General features: G+C 40.8%; 1 protein-coding gene across 9 annotated transcripts in view; it reads right to left on the minus strand.

Moving 5' to 3' along the window:
• The window catches only part of Pde8b (phosphodiesterase 8B), a 222,960-nt gene that overhangs the window by 84,184 nt on the left and 116,203 nt on the right, over positions 1-22,573 (minus strand). For 4 of the 9 annotated variants that reach the window (XM_074077243.1, XM_074077244.1, XM_074077238.1 and 1 more), the window contains exon 2: positions 10,009-10,065. In XM_074077243.1, coding sequence (XP_073933344.1) covers positions 10,009-10,065 — 57 coding nt within the window. Of the gene's footprint in view, positions 1-10,008; positions 10,069-12,586; positions 13,313-22,573 lie in introns of those variants that run through there. The other 5 variants (XM_074077242.1, XM_074077245.1, XM_020177891.2 and 2 more) reach the window with 3 other exon arrangements.

Raw genomic sequence — 22,573 nt, forward strand, 5'->3', positions numbered from 1 at the left:
TAATATGCTCGACACTCATTCAGAGACTATTTATTGGTGATCTAAGAACTGGTACTAAAAAGATGACAGAAACAACCATAAGCCAGCCTCTGGTCCGAGGACCCAGCAGGGGAGAGAGTGAGGAAGCAGGTAATCACAATGAATGGACCATTAAGCTGTGATCATTGGCAGACAGCACGTGTCCTGTAGGCACAGGAGAACAAGCAGAAGGAAGTAGTTTGGGGCACCAATCTCATTGAACTCTTGTAAACCCAGCAAAACAGTAGAAGATAAAGAACAGATCTGGACTGAAGCCTGGAACCATGAGGAAACATCTTTCTGGAGCAGGCCTCAGCCATCTTGGGTTCTGTCCAGGACCAGAACACAACTATTGGCAGTCTTCCTCTGCATGGTAAAACCAGCTAATAAAAATAACCATGCAGAGTGATCTTAATCAACAAAGATAAAAATTATGATTGTTCTGAGAACTTTGAGGATTTTTGTCAAAATACAGTACGCTTTTTTAGTGTTGGCTATAAACATATAATGAAATGAGAAAATGTAAAGAAAATATTTACTCAGTGTACTAGGAACTGAAATCATTAGAAGACACACTGGGACTGAAGTTGTTTTGTTTCTTTTTACAAAGCTTATCAAAAGTAGTTTGAACAGTACTTGCTACCTTCTTCTAGCCATAAAACTTGTGATGGGAAGGGAGCATCTTTTGTATGTGTCGGCAAATTGTCATTTCCTAAGTTTGGATCAGCTTCCAACATTCAATCTTCTGTTTCCAGTGTCATGCACTATCAGCTTGGACTTATTTTTTTTCAGGTTTTTTTTTTTATTCATATGTGCATACAATGTTTGGGTCATTTCTCCCCCCTGCCCCCACCCCCTCCCTTATCCCTCCCCCGCCCCCTCCCTCTCCCCCCACCCCCTCGATACCCAGCAGAAACTATTTTGCCCTTATCTCTAATTTTGTTGTAGAGAGAGTATAAGCAATAACAGGAAGGAACAAGGGTTTTTGCTGGTTGAGATAAGGATAGCTATACAGGGAGTTGACTCGCATTGATTTCCTGTGTGTGTGTGTTACCTTCTAGGTTAATTCTTGATTTAACCTTTTCTCTAGTTCCTGGTCCCCTTTTCCTATTGGCCTCAGTTGCTTTAAAGTGTCTGCTTTAGTTTTTCTGCGTTGAGGGCAACAAATGCTATCTAGTTTTTTAGGTGTCTTACCTATCCTCACCCCTCCCTTGTGTGCTCTCGCTTTTATCATGTGCTCATAGTCCAATCCCCTTGTTGTGTTTGCCCTTGATCTAATGTCCACATATGAGGGAGAACATACGATTTTTGGTCTTTTGGGCCAGGCTAACCTCACTCAGAATGATGTTCTTCCTTGGAGTTTCTTTAATAAATGCATTTTGCTGGTCTCATGTCTTGGTGCCATCTTCCTCCCTCTTGTCACATCCACTGTCCTCATGCATGTCAACAGGCTTGTATTCACTAACTTCTACTGGCTACCTGTGCAGACTTTCTCAAAGGTAGCAGCATCAGCGTTCCCAATGGCAGCTATTTCTTTTCTAACTCCACTTATAGTCAATTCAATTTCCACTTACAGAATTATCACTTTTCATTGCTTTGCTGTATTTTCATCTTTGTTGGCTCATTTCTCTCTCAATGATCTATTTTAGTAAAAAGTTGTGTGGGTTTCTCACTGAGATACATGAGGCAACACAACTACACACATTGCTGTCTGTACTTAAGCTGAGTCCCAAATACATAGGAACCAATTACAGAGATTTTGAAAAAAGTAACATGGTCCCTGATCATACTGCACATTTGTTATTTACCTAGTGATCTGTGGACTGAAGAGCTAACAGAGAAGTTTGTACTTCATGCAATTATAGTTAAAACACCAACTAACTGCAATTTGAAACATGTCATTGGGGACCTGGGTGTTTTTTAACTAATCTGTGAAATTTGTGCACAATGCAATCTGCAAAGTGAGGGCAGTCTGAACTGCTTTTCAGATGTAACTGCAAAGACCTCAAACCATGAGGCAGACCTCCCTCTGTCTCCAAAAGAACACTGTCAAAATCTTCTTGGAACCACAAAGTTTAATTTGATGTTCATCCCAAGCTAGAATAATGAAATAAGGGCTGACCCAGGGCTGAAAGAGAAAGAAGTGGAGAGGCTGCTGTGAGAGGCTGCAGTGGGAGCACTAGGGACCGCAGGTGTGGCGAGCAGTCCAAGAGGTCTCAGAGCAGCAGGGGATTCTGGGAATAATCCACCAACCACCAGCCCACAGGTGAGGATGGTGACTTTCCCGCAAAGCAGCAGCAGAGCTGGAGTCCACGCCTCCCCACTACTCCTTCAAAGAGTGATATTTCCCTAGGTCTGGCCCATGTCACCTTGCTTTGCTAGAAATGTTTATAACCATTTCTTTTACAAGTTTTGTCAAGAAATAATCTTTTGGAGAATAGCAATAATCTGTTTTGTACAGCTGACTTAGAATGAAACTAGTTTCTGTGGGGAAGACTAATTATGAAAAGATGAAAACAAAACTAGCACTTTGTGTGTTCATAACACAAAGTTAGTTATGAACACAAAACTAACTTTTCCTTAACTTGAAGAAGACTGTACAAGTGTTAGTTATTATTAGTGTTCTTTCTAAATAAAGGAGTGTCTACATGACTATAAATAGACTCTCAAAGTCTGTCTACTGTTTAACATCCAATTATCAGAATACTTGATTTGTTCTTAAACCAACTCCTGGTAACAAGAAGCTGCTAGCTCAGACCATACATAGACCATGTGAAGTTTCGTCCATATAACACTAAACTACTGGCCAATATGCTCAGAGGAGGGGACAATTCAGGTGGGAAAAACTGGCCTGGGGACTGCCAATAAGAGCCACAGTTTGATGAGAACTTTCTATTGGTCAGTCATTGCACCCAAAGTATTTGAAATATACTCTCTCGCTTATTAACCCCCCAGAAACTCTTTGGAAGTGGCCAAACTGAAGCTTGGATGGTTCCATAACTACATAGCTAACAGGATGTGAACTAAGACTAGACTGACCCCAGATTGCCTGGACTAGGTAGAAAACACAACCTGGTATTGGCAGTAGCAGAAATTACAGACAGGAAGGAGATGCTGACGGCTGTGAGTTTTTGAGCAGATACCTCTCCATCACTTCTCTCTCATCTTCATCATTCATTTCACTTCATGTGTGACGGTCAGCTCCCCACAAGCCTGTGATCTCTAATACAAAAATAACCACCCCAATATGTTAATGGCTCCAGAAAAACTCATACCCATATGACATGAAAGAGTAAGTTTTGAAGGAAGCTGCCTTGCTAGCAAAAAGCTTAGGCTACAGCTGTGGGGATGCAGTTCCAAGTTCACTGGAAAGCCTGGTATGAGGGGAGTGAGTACAGGACTCTAAGCAGGAACATGTCAATTATACATGCTGGGGAAATAAATGTGCTCCAGGCATTGATAAAGAAAAGGCCGCTGGATTTTCAGACAGTAACATGTTGACAGAATTTACTGCCTCATATTATTTCCCTTACTTTTTATTTTCTTGCCAAGATGGGAAAATATGATTTTCTCTGTGAGTCACATCAACTCACCCAGGAGAGACTTGCTGAACAGCACTACACTGCGCTTCCAATCCATTCCACTCCTCAGGTGCTTCTGCCAGCACTGTGTGGGGCAGGCACAGTTTCATGTCCTATGTCCCCGTTTCCCTGGTGCACTCAGAAATGCACCCTCCAAAGCAACCACATCCCGAAATACTCTTATCAAGCCATTTCCTCCCGGGCCCTAAGGGCTCTTGGCTGATGTAGCTAATTAATATTTTTGGCATTCCAGTGAAGTAACAGAGGAGATATTTTTCTCTAAGGGGAAAAAATAAAAATGAAAGCACTAGGACATAGCTTGACTTTTCTTAGACAGTTGCAAAGTTAGTAGCAGGAGCACAATACGTTCCTAACTATCAATGTGCCTAAAGTTACAGTGTTATGAATGATAACCCTCTTCCCAGGCCTGTGTGTGTGGTCAGGGAGCATCGTGCAGACCCTCCACCCCCTAGAGCACTTAGCATGGAGCCTCATCCATAGATGGACCAATGAGTCAAACTCTGTTTCAACAAGACCGAGCAGTAAAGGCATCCTGGGTTCTAAGCTGAACTTTTCATTGGATTTTTATTGGCATATTACTGTTGTACAGGGGGTACACTGTGACATATACAAAAGTTCTTATAATATATTTAATTATATTCACCCCCTCTCTCTTTCTCCTTTATCCTCTCTCCCCACCTTCTTAGAACAACTTCAACAGGTTTCATTGTTCTATTTTCATTAATGAAAACAAAATACATCAGCCATACTCTTTCTCCTTCACCCCTTCTTTATCCTCTTCCACTGGTACCCAAGCCCAGACAGGACCTGTTTTACCTTCTTGCCCTTCATTTTCTATAAAAAGACATTTTGTTCCTCTATGACAGTTACACAAGGGGTTTCACTGTGACATTTCCACATATACATGTATTATACCCTGAAGTGTTCAGTCCCTCCATTATTCTCCTTTCTACCCCAGTCCCCTTCTTATGGTGACTTCAACAAGTTTCAATGTTCCATATTCATACAAATATAGAAAGTACATCATCCATATTTGCCTTCTTTACTTTCTTCATTTACTCTCCCCCTCTTTAGTGAGTCCCTGTTTTACATTACTGTCCTTCATTGTTTAGGTGTCTTTTCGTTGTTCAGTGGGATTTTTCCCTTGGTATTTTACCTGTGAATATATTGTGCTTAAGTCAGTCTAGCCACCCTACACTACTCTTCCTCACCCTTTCCCCTTATCCTGTGTTGTTCAACAGTTTTCAGTATGTTTCATTGTGTTTTGTTCCTACACAGATGTGAAATATTTCATTATTATTCACTATCTTTCTTTCCTTCTTCCCCTCCCTCCCTTAGTCTCCTCGAATAGTCCCACTTTTGGAAATGTATATGTATTTGTATTGGGTCTATCTTCCACATATGAGAGAAAACATGCAATTTTTGTCTTTCTGAACCTGACTCACTTCACTTAAGTTCTCTAGATCCATCCATTTACCTGTGAACAACAATATTTTCTCTTTATGACAGAATAAAATTTCGTTGTATTTAAATGACACATTTTCTTAATTCATTCAGCAGTTGTAGGGCATCTTGACTGTTTTCATAGCTAGACTATTGTGAATAATGCTGCAATAGACATAGGTGCACATGTGTCTTTACTGTAACCTGACTTACATTCCTTCAGGTAGGCTGGTAGAATGGCTCAAGTGGTAGAGCATCTGCCTAGCAAGTGTGAGGCTCTGAGTTCAAACCCCAGTACCACAAAAACAAAAACAAACAAAAAAAACATTCATTCAGGTATATCCCTGGGAGTGGTATTGCTGGATATTTTTAGTTTTTCAATGAGTCTTTACACTGTTTTCCATAGTGGTTGTACTAATTTACATTCCAACCAAGAATATACATCCTCACCACACATCCTCACCAACATTTATTTGTTGTTTGTGTTTTTGATGATGGCCATTCTAACAGGAGTGAGGTGGGATCTTAATGTGGTTTTGATTTGCATTTCCTTTTTGGCCAAGTCTGTTGAGCATTTCTTCAAGTGTTTTTAGCCATTTGTACTTCTTACTTTGAAAAAGCTCTGTTTGTTCATTTGCCCATTTCTTTATTGGGTCATTGATTCTTTGGGGTTTAAGTTTTTGAGCTCCCTGTAAATTCTGGTTATTAATCCCTTATCAGATGTATAACTGGCAAAGATTTTTTTTCTATTCTGTGGGATGCCTCTTCAATCTGGTGACCATTTCCTTTGCTGTGCAGAAGCTAAGCTGTATTTAAACATATTTGACCCATATGGTTTTTTGGTTTCTTATATGGAAAAAAAGGAACAGGAAAACGTTCTTCAAAGTTAGTAATTTTAATGATTGCACACCTGTCCAAATCACTCTCTCTCATCAGCCAATTTATCCTCAGGATTCTGGATTTCTAAAATCACATTCACTGGCCACTTTTGCTCATTAAAACATTTTAGATGCATTTAAAAAAAAGAAACTAAACTGAACTTCATATTTTTTTTCAAGGAGTCTTTTAATTATTCTGTCCCTCACTCAGGGACAGACTCTTGGCCATTTGCTCTGAAGTCATTTGGTCTAAACGCAGGCAATGGGAACTAGGCAGGGTGACAGCAATGGTGATATTCTAGCTCTTGTTTTGGGTGCTGAGTTCAGTATTAATTTATTATTGTATTTCCAAGACAAATCCAAAATTTTTTTATGTTTTAATATATCAAATATATTAAATATAAAACCACAGACAACTGTTTTTCAGTTATGGGGAAGTGGGGTAGTTAAGGGATATTTAAATTCTACAAAGGACCATATCATGTTTTAAAGGACAGAAAATACAGTATAATTTGAGATACTGTTATAAAATTTGACTGCTTAGCATGTATAATATATGTATACATGTATAATATAGTAGCAAATCAAACTAAAATGAAAAAAATTTTGCTCCTTAAAAGCCAATTATTAAGTGAATAAAAGAGCCACAGATTGGCAGAGGATATATTCAAAATCTGACAAAGGACATGTAAACAAGTATATATAATGAAGTTCTACAATTCAACAACTTTGAAACATTAACCCAATTTTAAAAGTGGAGGTCAGGTATAATTGCTCACACCTATAATCCCAGCTACTTGGGATGCAGAGAAAGAAGAATCACGGTCCTATGTTGGCTCAGGCAAAAAACTTAGCAAGACCTTATCTCAAAAGAACAGACTGGGTCTGGTGGAGTGGCTCAAGTGGTAGAGTGCCTGCCTAGCAAGCATGAAGCCCTGAGTTCAAACCCCAGTACCAACAACAACAAAAAAGAACAGGCTGGACACAATGGTACACACTTATAATACAACTACATGGGAGGTATAGATAGGAGGATCACAATCCAAGGCCAGCCTGGTCAAAAAGTATGAAACACTATCTGAAAAATAACTAATGTTAAAAGGCCTGAAGACATGGTTTAAGTGGTAGTACTTAGCTAGCAAGCACGGGTCCTGAGTTCAAAACCCCAATACTGTCAAATTTAAAAAAAGAATGGACAGAAGAAGACTTGACCAAACACTTCACAAAAGAAAATAGAAAAATGGCCAATGAACAAATAAAAAAGTGTTTATCATTATCCATGAAGAAACATAAATTTAAATAACAATGAGTAGTACTCATCTATTAGAGTAGATAAATTCTTATTTTTTTTGGTAGTAGCTAAATTTAAAAAGACTCACAACATCAAATATTACCAAGGACTTGAAGTAGCCAGAAAAGTCATTGCTTGCTAGAGTGTAAAAATGGTACAACCATATTGGGAAAAAGTCTGGAAATATCTTAAAATTTAAACTCACCATAGTTCTTAAAATAGTCTTAGGGAAATAAATAAATAAATAAATAAATAAATAAATCATCTAGACTTGGAAAGGATGAAATAATGATATGATCTTGCATATAGAAAATCCTAAGGAATCCACAAAAAGCTGTAATATTACAAATAAGTTCAGTAAAGTTGTGGGCTTCCAAGTGGCCCAAACAATCTTGAAAAATACGAATGAAGTATTTTGAGGTAGTCACACTTTACAATTTCAAAACTCACTACAAAAGCTATAGTAACCAAAAATGGTATGGAACTGGCATAAATCAGACATATAAATCAATAGAACAGAACTGAGAATCTAGAAATAAATCCTCACATTTATAGTTAACTGATTTTTAAGAGGTGGCAAGAAAACTCTAGGCAGAAGCAGGAGTGTTTTTTAACAAATGCTACAGGGACAACTAGATAGCCCCTGAGAAAGAATGAAGTTGAGCCCATCTCATACACATGTGAAAATTAACCCAGAGTGGATCACGAAGCTAAATGTACAGGCTGAAAACTAGAAGGCGCTTAGAAGAAAACTAACAAGTACATCTTCCTGACTTTAGATTAAGCAGTAGAGTTTTAGATAGGACATCAAGTGGCAGGGAATGAAGAAAACATATTTCAGAATGATGCTTACAATGTGACACCTTTTAAATGAAGCTTAAAAACATTCAAAACGAGAGTCAATATTGTGATAGACACATACGTATGAAAAATTAGTATCCAAATATGTATTATAGTGAAAAGGAAGAGGACCAAGAGGTAAATAAGAGCTTAAACAACATCTGCATCTATTCCTTTTTTTTTTTTTTTCTTCCCTCCTTTTGCAGTGCTGGGGACCAAACTTGGGGCTTTGCACATGGTAGGAAAATGCCCTACTACTGAGCTACATCCCCAGTGTTTAGGGTTTTTTGAGAGAGAGTCTCATTTATCTTGTGTCTCCACCTCCCAAGTTCTGGGATTACAAGCATGAACCACCACATCCAGCTGTGACCTTTTGTTTCTGGGGTGGGGAGGGGGTGACCTCTCTCAGACAAATAGGGCATAATGTCAATATTTGATAGAAGTGGGTGTAGGTGCACACAGGTGCTGTTATGAATACTTGGAATATTTTACAATTTGACAGATTATATTTTTAAAAGAATGAGCCATTGGTATGAACAGGCATTGTCAGGACAGCATAGGGTAAAATGAAGGTAAATGGGACTGATCTCAAACTACACTAGTCCCCCAACAAGTAGCTTGAAAATTGCCTTCTGAATAACTTCCTGATAATGGCTCCCTTATTTGTCATTGCCTTTATTCAAAACTGGAGTACAAAGTATGTGCCCTCAGAATGATTACTGGAATTTTCCACTTGTTTGTATTCTATACAAATAGCTGTGGCTTATGTTTATTTTTCTCTCTCTCTTCTCCTAAATTTGTTTTCATCAAATTTTCCCAAGCTAAATCTCTTCCTTTTGTTTTTTTTTCCTTTCCCGAGATTTGCATTTCCTTTTGAAGCAACTATAAAGCATTATTTTCTTTTTCCATTTTGCTCTTAACTCAAACAGTACATTTCTTAGTTTCTGTTTTTTTACTGTCATCTATACCTTGGTTGGTTTGTCTATATCTCCACTTGCCCCAAGCACAGGATAAGCCTCCAGGTTGTTACAAAGAGGAGGAAGGCTCACCAATTTAGGACTAAGAGGTTGATTTATATGCTGATGAGGACTTCAAAGTTATTTAAATGTGTAACACTCCCTTCATACATGCTTCTCTAATGGGGTTATAGTAAACTGGATGGGTCATGTGGAAGATGGAGTTGCTGCCATTATTAGAGTCAGGTCAGTCCTATAGGTGAGTGGGCCCCAGGCCTGGAGCCCCAGTTCCTCAGTGTCACAGAGCCCAGTAGGCATCTTGGCTATTTATTAAGTCACATGGGACATGAAAGGGGAATCTTTCGTTCTCTTCTATTCCCAAGCAACAATAACAGCTATCATTTTTTGAGCACCTTGTTCTAGGCACTCAATGTTATTCCACTTCATGCACAATTTCCTGTGAGAAAGGCATTATCATCTCCACTTTGCAAACAGGACATTGGGGCATAGGAGAACAACACGTGTTAGCTCACACAGCTGATGGGAGACAGAGCTGAGATTCACACTCAGCTGTGGCTCATGGCAAATCCCTGCCCCTTACCACCACACCATTGTTTCCTTTCCTGTGGGCAGCAGCAAGTGGGAGACTTTCCAGTGCTGGGGACCAAACCCTGCTCCTAGTAGGGCAGACTAGTTTTTTGGTGGAAAAGTTGTTCTTCCTCACAATCCACCATCCACTGTACTCAATGTATTTATAACCAAAATGGGGAATTGTTCAAGTCATCAAGAAAACAATTTGGGTCCTCAAATATGACATCAATAAAAGCAAACATAAACATACACACATATACATACTGTATGTGGGGTGGGGGGCAGAGGGCAGGATGGCATCTGCTGCTAAGCCAGGGGATCCCCTCAAACACTGCTCACATAGCCACAGTCCCGGACAATGAAGCCCCTACTGAGGAATGGAGGCATACCTGAATAGGGTCTTGCGTCAGTCTCATGGGCCCAATGCGTACCTCCGCGGAAGACACCTGCTAAATAAAGGACAGCACATGAGAAGTGTCAAGTCTTAAACTACGCAAACTGACAAATCCTTCCATACAAGCATATTACATTCTGTCACTTTGTGCACTCGAAATGGAAGGAACTAACTTACTGACTTGGAAACGGGTAACAAAACTTCATGTACAGTACAATCTTGGTTTTATAAAAGAATATATATAGTTATAGTGTTGGAAATATCTGAAAGGATGTCTCCCCAATGGCTATATAGTAGGTCTTTGGGTTATTTTTATATTATGGGCCAGGATTTTTGTAATAGTAGGTACTGTTTTATGGCAGTATGCACTTCAAAAATTATTTACTGCACACCTACTATGTGCTAGGCATTATTATTACTATTAATATAGCTATATTATTATTATTATACTATTTTTCTAAAATTTCAAAAGAGAATAAAAATTTCCATCAATCTTGGAAGATACAGTACATCTTCCACTTAGGAACTGTTCCTATATTTAGATGTTATTTTTCTCTTCTTCATGCTTTAGTACAAGGAATAAACAGCTTGCTCTCATCCATGTTTACTAAGAATGAGGTATTAATCTCAGTTGTATTTCCTCAAGTGCACATAGTAACACCATACCATGATCGCAAGAGGCTAAACTCCACCCCACAACTCCTGGAGTCAGCCTGCAACTCTCAGGTGCCCCTGACCCATACCACCTAACCGCCTTTGGCCACAGGAAGACAGCAAATATTTATCTTTACTTTTGATTACTTTACTTGAACTTCTAAAAATGAGTTTTCTTTAGACTAATTTGGTTGAAGGTCTTGGCTTCACCTCCATGGACCAAATTTTGTTTTTCTCTAAGAGGCTGTAATCACACCGCCTGGAAGTTTATCCCTCACGCAGCGCACTGTATTGGCCCCTTGTCAATCTGAAGGGGCCTGGTCAGTTGGCAAGCTTCAGAGTCCATGCAACCAGGGACACTGCAATGCCCTAGGGCCAGAGGAGGCCTTATCCATTTAAAAACATCAAGTAACAACAATAAAAGTAGAACTTTCTATAAATTCTATTTTGGAAAACTAAAAATTTCCCTTCCTCCCCTTTTCCCATGCTTAACATGGGGTAACTCCCCTCCAAAGTCCCCCCATTCTTTCCTCAATGGGCTGGATTCTCCACTCCACCACACTTGGCTGTGAAAGAAAACAAAGTTGGGTGCCTAGGCCCCTTACCAGACTAGCCAGCAGAAAGCCCACAGAGCCTCTGAGGCTGCTAACCCTGCAGAGATACCCAGGAGGACGCTTTGCCTCTCCCACTCACTGCAGGAGGCAGCCTCCCTGACCACGGGTGTACTGCGGACTGGCACAAGTAAAACCCACTTGAATCCCCGAGACTGTGAACCGGCGACAAGCTCCTTCAGCATATGTCTGGATAAAAATGTTACATGCTCCATTGAGTGTGTGCCTCTCTTATGCTCCTTTTCCCTGAGCAATTCAGCAAATCAGCAAACCCTGCAAGATATGGGTAACACCAGCAGGCTGATGCACAGCCCAGGAATGACAGCATGAAAAGGCACATCACACCATGGGGTCTCTTGCCTTCCTGGATAACAAGCCCCATCCAGGTCCACTCCCAAGGTGAAGTTTCTTTGAAACAGACACACACCTTCAAAACAACCCAACTGTGAGAACTACTGATTAAAAAGTGAAACCGATTTGGTTCAGATAAATGTGACATTCTGGCCATCTCTTTCTCTCCCTATGATCTTCTTGAGCTCAAGGCACGCACTGCAGATAAGCCCCCTCCAACGAGGTACCTGTTAATGGTTTCTTCAGCAAAACTGGACTCCTACAGGAGTCCTCCAGGGGCAGAAAACAAGTGGATGAAATCACAGACCAATAAAAGTGACAAAGGAATAAAATAAAAAGGGACTTACTTTGGAGGCCAAGAGACTGAAGGAGGACCTCTGCAGAAGGGCACAAGCTGTCCAAAAAATAAGGACAAATCACCCCCACCTGGGGTAAATGCCATTATGCACATCCAGTGGTGACACAGATAGCCTTCCTCAGAGGTAGGAGGCAGCTAGTTTAAGCTCCACCAGGGAAAGAGCTGATGACTGAACATCCCCCAAGCTGCTCTCTTCTAGGCATTGTTAGGCATGCTCACATGTGTGAGCTATGCAGAGACAGGCAATAGCACTGAGGGACAGTATAGTTTTAAAAGCAACACTCAAGATAAAAGATTCGCTTTCCTGCCTAAGGACAGGAAAGACTGCAAGTTTTCTCCCACTGCCACAACAGTCCCCTGACCATGTTCAGCACTTTAGCCTCTGTCTGACCTAACTTAGGAGGAAGCCAAGCTGTGAATCTTGGTATGAAGAACACAGATCCATGGCCCTCTCCCAGCTCCTTGCCTCTCAAGTCTCTACCTGCCCCTTATCCATCCCCTCCCAGCCTCACTTCACTGCACCCTTCCCAATGCTGTCTCTTCACCTCCACCTCCAGCTTGGGTACCTCAGTTTACTGGCTCTTCTCGTCACAACTCACACTTTGCTTCCTGTCTCTTGACTTGTCTTTTCCTTCTTGGTCTTTGTTCCAGGTCATCTAACTTGGCTTCTGTGTCCAAAAGAGTTCAATTGTCTCAACAGAACCCAGGAAGCTGTTCTTGCTGGCTGGCTCTGAGGGCTGGCTTCAGGCAATGGCCAGCACAGCAAACCTGTAACAGGTAGACTCACAGACAACAGTTTACGGAGCTCTGTTTTGGACAGAGGAGTCCCTGCTGCCTGCACTTCACTGACTTATCACACAGCATTTACGCAGAGAAGCTTGTGTGGCCAAGCCAAGACTCTACTTCTAAGAGTGAACTTTGAGCAAGATCCTCAATTAGTGCCTCCAGGAAGTGATCACATTTGCTAGGGAAAAAGAAACAAAAGTGGGGTGGGGTCACAGGTAACAAAATTCCATTACTCAGGAAGAGGAGAGGACGGGGCCATAATGAGAAGAGACTGCTTCACCGCTACTATAACCACAGGAACTTCCCCAGTAGCCTAATGAGAAAGGAATGTTGAACAACAGGGCAGGTTTGATGCATATTTGTAGTGTGTCAAATATTTGTGTGTGTACAAATGTGTATGGATGGTAATACACAAGCATGTTAGCAGGGTCACCAACTCCCCTTCAGATGATCTGGCTCTCTAGGGGGAAGAAAAGAGTCCTATTTTGTAGCATTAGCTGATTACCATGGTGTAAGAATTTTCATCATGGCTGATCTCAAGGTTGCAACACAGATGGGATCCCTGTCTCACTGAGCCACATACCCTCCAGCAATTGAGCTTAGCACTCTCACATCATTCTCCACTTCCTTCTGTCCCCTCAGACATGGCCCATTAGTTGGATCTGAACTCACTCCAGCCAGTCTCTGCCCCCCCCACCCCCCCGCCCCGGCTCTCCAGCACCTCCAGGCATCTCTGACACACTGGACCATTCAGGGGCCAAGAGGTCACTGGGCAGTTCATAATCCTTCCTCCTGTTGTTGCTTCTACCTCTGGTCTAGACATCTGCATTTATTAGAAGTACCTGGGAAACTTTAAAAATACATCAATGCCTGGTCCAACTCCACACAAACAGAATCGAAATCTCCAAGGACTGGGCCTGTTGAGTGCAGCAGAGTTGACAAGTCACTCATCTACTCCCTTACAGACATGTCTGTTGTCCAGGTCAGCACACTGGCCCCTCAAAGACTCTGTTACATGTTTGTGACTCAACAAATACCAATGGGGCATATACTGTGTGGTAAAATAAAAAACAGATAGTTTCTAGGAAAATTTGGTAAAATAAAACCCTAGAAAATTCCAGGGATGATAGTCAAGAAGAGTAACTGCTCTGTGCCTCTGTAACACTAGAGAAAGCTGATGAATTCCCCCACACACATCATCTCCCGTGGAACAGGTACAACAGGACCACGAGGAGTAATGGGCCCTCTTTCATAGGTAAAGTAGCTAAAAACTACAGAAAGGGTAAGCAGCTTACCCATGGGGCTGAGATTGAAGACCAGTCCTACCTTATTAAGACCATGCTTTTATTCATATATTTACTTATACCTGAATTTATTCCAGAAGGGTCTTTAGATGAGATGGTGTACCAAGAGATGTTAAATTAAGTAAGAGTTTTAAGATGACTTATAAATAAGATACAAAAGATGTGGCTGAGAAATAACAAGCATGGGAAAGATGAAGCAAGTAGAGAGGTCAGTGTATATGATGTCTTCCACTAAGAACACATTCCTACAGAAGTGGGCCCAATCTATATGTCCACCACCAGGGCAAGGAGGGAGATGACAGCCCTGGCCACTCCGTGCACTAAACAAAGTGATGCAAGTTCTAACACAGTGTCTCACACTGGCCTGCCCATGCCCTCCCTTCCACTTCACTGTCACTGTTGTGATGAAGGCTGTTCTTTCCTAAGTGTGATCACTGCTGTCAGAAAGCCTTAGTGGGCAAGGGGAGAAGATGCTGCATCTCAACCTGCCTGGAAAACATAGCAGTGAGAAAAAGAGACGATATCCCCTTTTTAGGTCTGAAGCAGTAATTTAAAAAGATAAACCCAGAAATCATGGAGATGTTATCAGAGTCAAACACAGAAAACTTGGCCAGCATAGTGGAATAGAGGAGCCATTTTTCCCATAATATCAAATGAAAGAAAGCATTTATGTAGTATAGTCATACCATCTACAGCAATGAGAAAAGAACTCAGCCTGATACTGATTATGTACTAAAAGGAAAAAGGAAAAAAAAAAATGGAACTCATGAAATGACAAGGATCCAAAGAAAGCAAGCACAAGGAAGCCTTAGAGTTAACTTCAGCAAGCCTTTAGAGGAAAGGAAGACCCAACTGCACTTTGATGTATGGTTACGTCAAAGACTTCCCATCACACACGCACTGCAAAAATCAAGACATCAACCTTCCATAAATGCAAAAATTCTGTGACAGCATCCCTAGGCTGAGTGTGTAAACACAGCAAAATTCCCAGCTTCCAAAGATCAAACCCAGGGTCTGACCCGGAGAGCAGAGGAATTTAAAGGCAATGACAAAAATGTGACATCTCTCAACTAACTTCCTTCCTTTTATTAGGGATACTGCTGCTAATGGACACTGTTAGATGACTTCGAGCTTATAAAATTACATTGTATAACAGAGAGCAAGCAAAGAACAGTCCACCTCTGATTATTCAGGAGGCAATTACCCAGACTGTGGAAAAATCCAAGCACTCCTTTCTGATCCTCATCTGTCCTGTTATATGCCTGCTGATGCCTTCCCTTCTGAACAGTAAATGAAGAGAGGAGGAATGAAATTCAAATCAGTCAATTTTGCTCCATGGTCAGCAGTTCTGGTAAACAGATCTGATGGGCAAAGAAACAAACCATCTGCTAAAAATGAGTTTTAGAAATTTCCTGTGGATTTCAATTATATATCCTGCCTCTGCCCTCAATTTTACCATTGATGATCTATGGCTGCCTTAGACAACCTTGGATGAAATGTCTTCTCTGCTTGGCTCCAGGAGAACCACACACTAGGATCTCCATGACCCTGAAGCAACTCTGGACATTTAGCCACATCTAGTATCCCACCAAAAATTCAAACACACTCTCCTGTCCCTGGTCTATTAGGAATGCCCACACTGGGAGGAACCCAGCAACTTTCAGTCACAGTTCACATGGTCCTCAGGCGTAATTAATGTGTAACAGGCTCTGATTCCCGTGGAAAACTAATCTCACTGAAATGAATCCTATTTAAAAGTAACCCATGTGAAGTCACCTACAAGATGCAAATACCCAATTTTTGAAAAGTAATCTTTTATTTATGGGGCAAAGCAATAATTATTTCCAATCAGTTATTGATAAAAAAGGAGTATTCACATACTAAAGACATAAAACCTGAGTGAAATCCTATACCATTAAAACCTCAACATTTTTAGAAGCTCAGCAAAGGTGACAGATGTCCCCTGACAACCAGGGTTTCTTGTGGGCAAGTCCCCAGGAACTCAGACTCAGCCTATAGTCCCACCCCTCTAGCTAACCCATGAGGAAGACAAGTCCCCAGTGCACCTTGACCCTCCGGGGCCAGTGAGACAACGCCCACAATCTTACTTCTTCCTTATTATTTCTAAGAAGTAAGGAGAAGGGCAGGGGAGAACACTGATGGAAGACAACGTTTACTTGCAGAGACTGAGCTGAGGAAGGACTCCCCTCACAGTGCCCCTCTGTCCTTCAGAAACCCAGACAGTTAGAAAGGGATCCAGGACGAATGGGTTCATTAGCGAAGAAAGAACAGAAAACTCTCAAAGCGCAGCAAAAGGGTAAGTAAGTAAGTCTTGAAAGACTATTTCATGTTTGGCCAAAGTACATTTCTTCTTAAAAATGGTTCAAGGAATACCCTCAGTGTCTGGTTCAAGATTCATGGGGCCATATTCCTGGATGCTGAGGCATGTTCAAACTTTGGGGCTAGGTGCAGGGCCCAGGTTCTCTCTGATGAAGGCACTCCTGACCTACTCCACTGCCCCTATGATACCCCCAACCTATGGAGACTGCCTTATAAGTGAATCCCTCACAACTCTTGCACTTGAATCTCTCCAGAATTTTATAAATAGGTCACAGACAGTTGCTGTGGTGAGAAACTTGGGCTTTCCTAGGCAGACAAAGGTGTAGCCCTCAGGACCACCAGTTTCTGGGTCCCCCTGCATTCCCCACTATGCAGTCTTTCTCTTCTCTTCTCTACAAATAAAATCTTTCCGACCTCTGGGGGGAAAAAAAAAAGACAGAAAGGTGTATCACTGTTGGATTAGCGGTAGCTGGATAGCTCTGGTGGAAGTGTAGATAAACCAAGGGAGTCAGGAACAGAGATCAGAACATAGCTGTTGCAATGCTCCATCTGGTGCTTCTCAAAGTATGGTCCCTGAACTCACAGCATCAGCATCCCTTAGAATTTATATAAGTGGAAAGTGGAAACTCTCACAGCCTAACCTGATTGGTCTGAATCAAAACCCTGGGGTGGGCCAGCAATGTGTGCACTGGCTGGCCTCCCTGGAGATTGCAATGCTTCCTAAAGTTTGAGACTGGCTTAGACAAAAAATACTGAGCACCTGTGCTAGGAGCAAGAGGGTGGGGACTGAAAGAAGGGGACGCATTAGAGGCAGATAGGGTTTATTAAATCAACCAAGACATGTGAGGGCAAGAGAGACAAAGGAAGTAAAGTTTGAGGATTCTGGCTAGAGTGACTAGTGGGTGATCGGGAACACAGGAGGTGAGGCAGGCTTATTAGTGGAGGATGGGTTAAGCGCTGGGCATGGTCAGTTTGAGATGCCGCTGGGCCGTCCAGGAGGTAATAAGGGCAAGGTTCAGGGAGCATCACACCAGCATACAAGGCATGCAGATAAAACCCTGCCCTCACTAAAAGCAGAAGACCAAAAACAGAGCTCTGGAGAACACCAGAATCTGAGGGCAGAGGAGAAGCAGAGAAGACTACCTAAGAGCTGGAAGAAAGGGAAAACAGGCTGACCGGCCTAGAACCTCAGTTACTATGGGGTGTAACTATGTAGGTTTTGTCCCCTAACTCAGAGTATCTTTTTATATAACTTACCACAATTAACATGTCAATATATGATCATCTCCAGAGATATCAAGACAGCGTTTTTTTCATTAAATTCAATGTTTATTTAAAACTGCCTTTATTGATAACCTCTCCCAACATCCATTCCTTCTTTTCCCTGCCCAGGGCTCACTGACTTCTGTTTGGGGATCTCTGTGTTCTAAAGAAGACACAGAAATATTTGTGAACATAGCTAAGCATTTCATTTCACTGGCTACAGCAATTGGTTAAGACTAATCATGACTTAGGTTGGCTTCATAGAAGTTTACTTCAGGATTTTGCAATGCTGAGTAGTCGCCATTCTTTTGTTTTTTTTAACTCAAGAAACATATAGCCAGGCTACTGTTCATAACATCTTGACACCATTTGAGAATGGAAGCAACAGTACTGAAAGTTCAGTGGAGAAATGAAAGGAAACCCAGATCCTTTGTAACACCATTAAATTACCAGATCAAGCCTTGCCTGAAGGCGTATCTACCTTTGGACTTTACAGTTCTGAAAAGCCAAGTAATTGCACCTCCCCACTTTTTTTCTTCTTATTAAGCGAGGTCAAATGAGCTTTTCTGTGCTTAAAATAGAAAGAATCCCAAAGAAAACAAATTATCCCCCCTTATCTGTACTCGAAAGAGACTGGATGACATGTATTCTCTGAGTGGAGAACAGGCCATGCAAATTGCCGCTGCATTGGTATGTGGCTCCCCAAAAAGGAAAGATACAAACAATCACAACCCAAACAACTGGGGTCAAGGCCAACACCTGCGCAAAGAAGAAATGGTATTGCAACTGAGGACTAACAAAAACACTTTGCACAGCTGCCTTTGGATCAGGAACACTTACGGGAGTCTGGCAAGGCTAGAGTTCTGAACAGAAACCAGGGATCTAATGTACTCCAAGGTCTCATGTGCCAACCAGCAGGCTCATCTCCAAAATTTCCCCAATGACCGTGCTTCTTCGAAGATTCCCCAAGAAGGTTTATGGGAAGCTCATTACTCGAGGTCTGACATGTTCAAATGGTTTGCTATGGTTTTATAGTTGAAGGTCAGTTTGACTGGAGGTAGAATAATGGTCTTGCTTTTTCTTTTCTAGATTATCTTGAACATGTTTTTCGATTGTCTTCTGGCTCAAAGGACTGCTATCAATGACTGATGTCAATCTGATTTTTTCTTATAAATAACTTGTCTTTTTGCCTGGATCCCAAAAAGATTTATTTTCTTCATGGTGTAGTTATTTTACTAGAATATGAGTTAATGTTGTCTATTCTGAATAAATTTTGCTGGTATACAATGTGGCCTGGATGTTATTTTCAGAGACCCCTATATAATACACATGTATGTACTGTATATATTGATCAATATAGAGAGACAGATATTCTATATATGTTGGTATATATATAGGTACATATATAGATATATAATGATTCATTGTATATAGTATATGTAGCTTCCCTGCCTATCTTCTATATCTATCACTTTCTCTCAAATCTTTTTTAAATCATTCTCTTCCATTTCTGTTTTTCCTTCTTCCCTTCCAATTTCTGTTTTCCTTACAGTACTTTCTGCAGGGCATATTCATTCATATATTTCTTTCAGTTTGATTTTTTGGGGGGAGGGCAGTATTGAGGTTTGAACTCAGGGCCTTTGCACTCTATCACTTCAGTCATGCCCCAGCTCTTTTGGTTTTAGTTTGTTTTTCAAGTAAGGCCTGGTATTATTGCCCATGCTGCTGTCAGACCATAATCCTCCTAGCTCCCCCTCCCTAGCAGTTGGGATTACAGGGATGAGTCACCATGGTGTTCCCAGTTTGATCTTTCTTCCTTAGAGCTTTTAATTTCATTTCCACTTCATCTTTAAGCTACCTTTACTTAATCTGTGTTATCCTAATTTGGATGCATCCTGTTCTCTCATAACTTTAAATCATTTTTCTTAATTTCTTCTAGACCATTTTGAAATATTAGGTTTGTGGGCATCTTTTTTTCATGCGCTTTCACTGTCTGCCACTTGGAGCCTGTGAAACTCCCTCCACTCTCAGGTGTTTTCAAATCAACACCAAGCCTTCTACTCCCAGGAGGAATGTCCCCCCACCCTTTCTTGGGATGAGTGCTAGGAGCAATGTTGTGGTCCCCAGTCCTCAGAGGCCATTTTCTTCCAGTCACTTCTCTCTGCAGAGTTCCTCATTACTGCCAGTGGTTTGGCCCCAAGTGCTAACATTTCTGTGTTTGTAGACATACTTTGATGCTTAGCTTTGTAAAAGATGCTACTTGTGAATTGTATGCTTCATTTACATCACTGCTCTGTTTTTAGTGGGGATATGAAGATCCAAAATTTATACCATAGTAGTATGATCCATGAAAGAAAAAAATTATAAAGTTGGATTTTATTCAAATTAAAAATTATTTCGAAAGACACTGTGAAAAGAATGAAAGTGGAAACCACAGATGGGAGGGATGTTTCAAAACATAATTGACAAAAGCTATATCTATAATATACAAAGAATACATAAAACCCAACATGAAGGAAATGAACAACCCAAATTTTATTTCATTTTTCATTTATTCACATGTGCATACATTGTTTGGGTCATTTCTCCACCCTGCCCCCACTCCCCTCCTCAGTTCCAGGCAGGTCTTGTTCTGCCCTTATCACCAATTTTGTTGAAGAAAAGACATAAGCATAATAAGGAAGACAAAGCGTTTTGCTAGTTGAGTTAGTTGAGTTACGGACAGCTATACAGAGAGATTCCTACTATTGCTTTCATGTACCCATGTGTTATGACCCATATTGATTCAACTCTTTAACTCAATGATCTTTACATTGGTTCCTGATCCCCTGCTCATGATAACCTCTGTAGCTTTAAGGTTTCTGTATTAGTTCCTCTGGAATGGGAACATCAAACACTTTCAAATTTTGAGTTTTCTACCTATTCCTATATCTCCCATATGTGCTGTCCCCTTGTCATGTGATCAAAGTCCAACCACATTGCTGCATTTGCCCTAGATCTAATGTCCACATATGAGGGAAAACATACAATTTTTGGCTCTTCTGAGCCTGGCTGACCTCGCTCAGAATGATGTTCTCCAGTTCCATCCATTTACCTGCAAATGATAAGATTTCATTCTTCTTCATGGCTGAGTAAAATTCCATTGTGTACAAATACCACATTTTCTTGATCCATTCATCAATATGGGGCATCTTGGTTGTTTCCATAACTTGGCTATTGTGAATAGTGCTGCAATAAACATGGGTGTGCAGGTGCCTCTGGAGTAACCTGTGTTGCATTCCTTTGGGTATATCCCCAGGAGTGGGATTGCTGGATCATATGGCAGGTCTATGTTTAGATTTTTAAGAAGTCTCCAAATTTTTTTTCAGAGTGGTTGCACCAGCTTGCATTCCCACCAGCAGAGGATTAGGATTCCTTTTTCCCCACATCCTCACCAACACCTGTTGTTGGTGGTGTTGCTAATGATGGCTATTCTAACAGGGGTGAGGTGGAATCTTAGTTTGGTTTTGATTTGCATTTTCTTTATGGCCAGAGATGGTGAGCATTTTTTCATGTTTTTTGGGCATTTGAATTTCTTCTTTTGAAAAAGTTCGGTTTAGTTCAGTTGCCCATTTCTTAATTGGTTGATTGATTTTAGGAGAGTTTAGTTTCTTAAGTTCCCTGTATATTCTGGTTATCAGTCCCTTGTCTGATGTATAGCTGGCAAATATTTTCTCCCACTCTGTGGGTGGTCTTTTCAGTTTAGAGACCATTTCTTTTGCTGTGCAGAAGCTTTTTAATTTTATGAAGTCCCATTTATTCATCCTTTCTCTTAGTTGCTGGGCTGCTGGGGTTCTATTGAGGAAGTCTTTGCCTATACCTATTTGTTCCAGAGTGTTTCCTGCTCCTTCCTGTGGTAACTTCAGAGTTTCAGTTCTGATATTTAGGTCCTTGATCCATTTTGAGTTGATACTAGCACAGGGTGATAGATATGGATCTAGTTTCAGTTTCTTGCAGACGGGTAACAACTTTTCCCAGCAACATTTGGAACAACCCAAATTTTAAAAAAGGTAAAAGATCTGAACAGACACGTCACCAAAGAAGATATACAGATCACAAATAGCATATGTGAAGATGTTTACCATTGTTTGTCACTAGGGAATTCAACAATGAGCTACATTACACACCTGTTAGAATGACTAAAATCTCTAATGCCAATCACTGGCCACAATGCAGACTAACATTCATTTACAAAAGTAAAACAAAAACCTTCAGAAGAAATTCGTTTAAATGTTTCTTCAACAATGGTTACTACACACCCACTGTGTTGCAGTCACTGGGGAAACAAGTGCTTACTGCTGTGTGAATAATTAAAGGATTGATTTGGATTTGAATTCAGACTCTACCTTCAGAAGTTACATAATCCCTGGACTACCTGAGTGCTGGCAGAGAAGACAGAAATAATTAGAATGATATGCTGCCTGCCTGGGTGGGAAACCAGTACTAAGAAAATGTTAAGTCTGTCCTAAATTACTACAGGTATTTTGTTACAACTATTTTTTCTTTGTTGTATGTGTGTGTGTGTGTTGCTGGGGATGGAACCCTGATGATTGTGCAATGCAAGGCAAGTGCTCTAACACTGAGTGAAACTCCTAGCCCTTTATTTTTTAGAAAAAATTTTAATACATAATTGTACATATTTGTAAGGTGCAGTATGATATTTCAATACATGTATACAAAATGTAATGATCAGGTCAAGGTAATTGGTATATGCATTACCTCAAACATTTCTCCTTTTTTTGTGTTGGGAACATTTAAAATCCTATTCTCTACTTTGAAATATACAATTAATTATTGTCAACCATAGTTATTCTACTGTGCTGAAGAACAAAATATTATGTACTCATGTATGAA

The sequence above is a fragment of the Castor canadensis genome, chromosome 6, assembly GCF_047511655.1.
Source record: "Castor canadensis chromosome 6, mCasCan1.hap1v2, whole genome shotgun sequence".
NCBI lineage: Eukaryota > Metazoa > Chordata > Mammalia > Rodentia > Castoridae > Castor > Castor canadensis.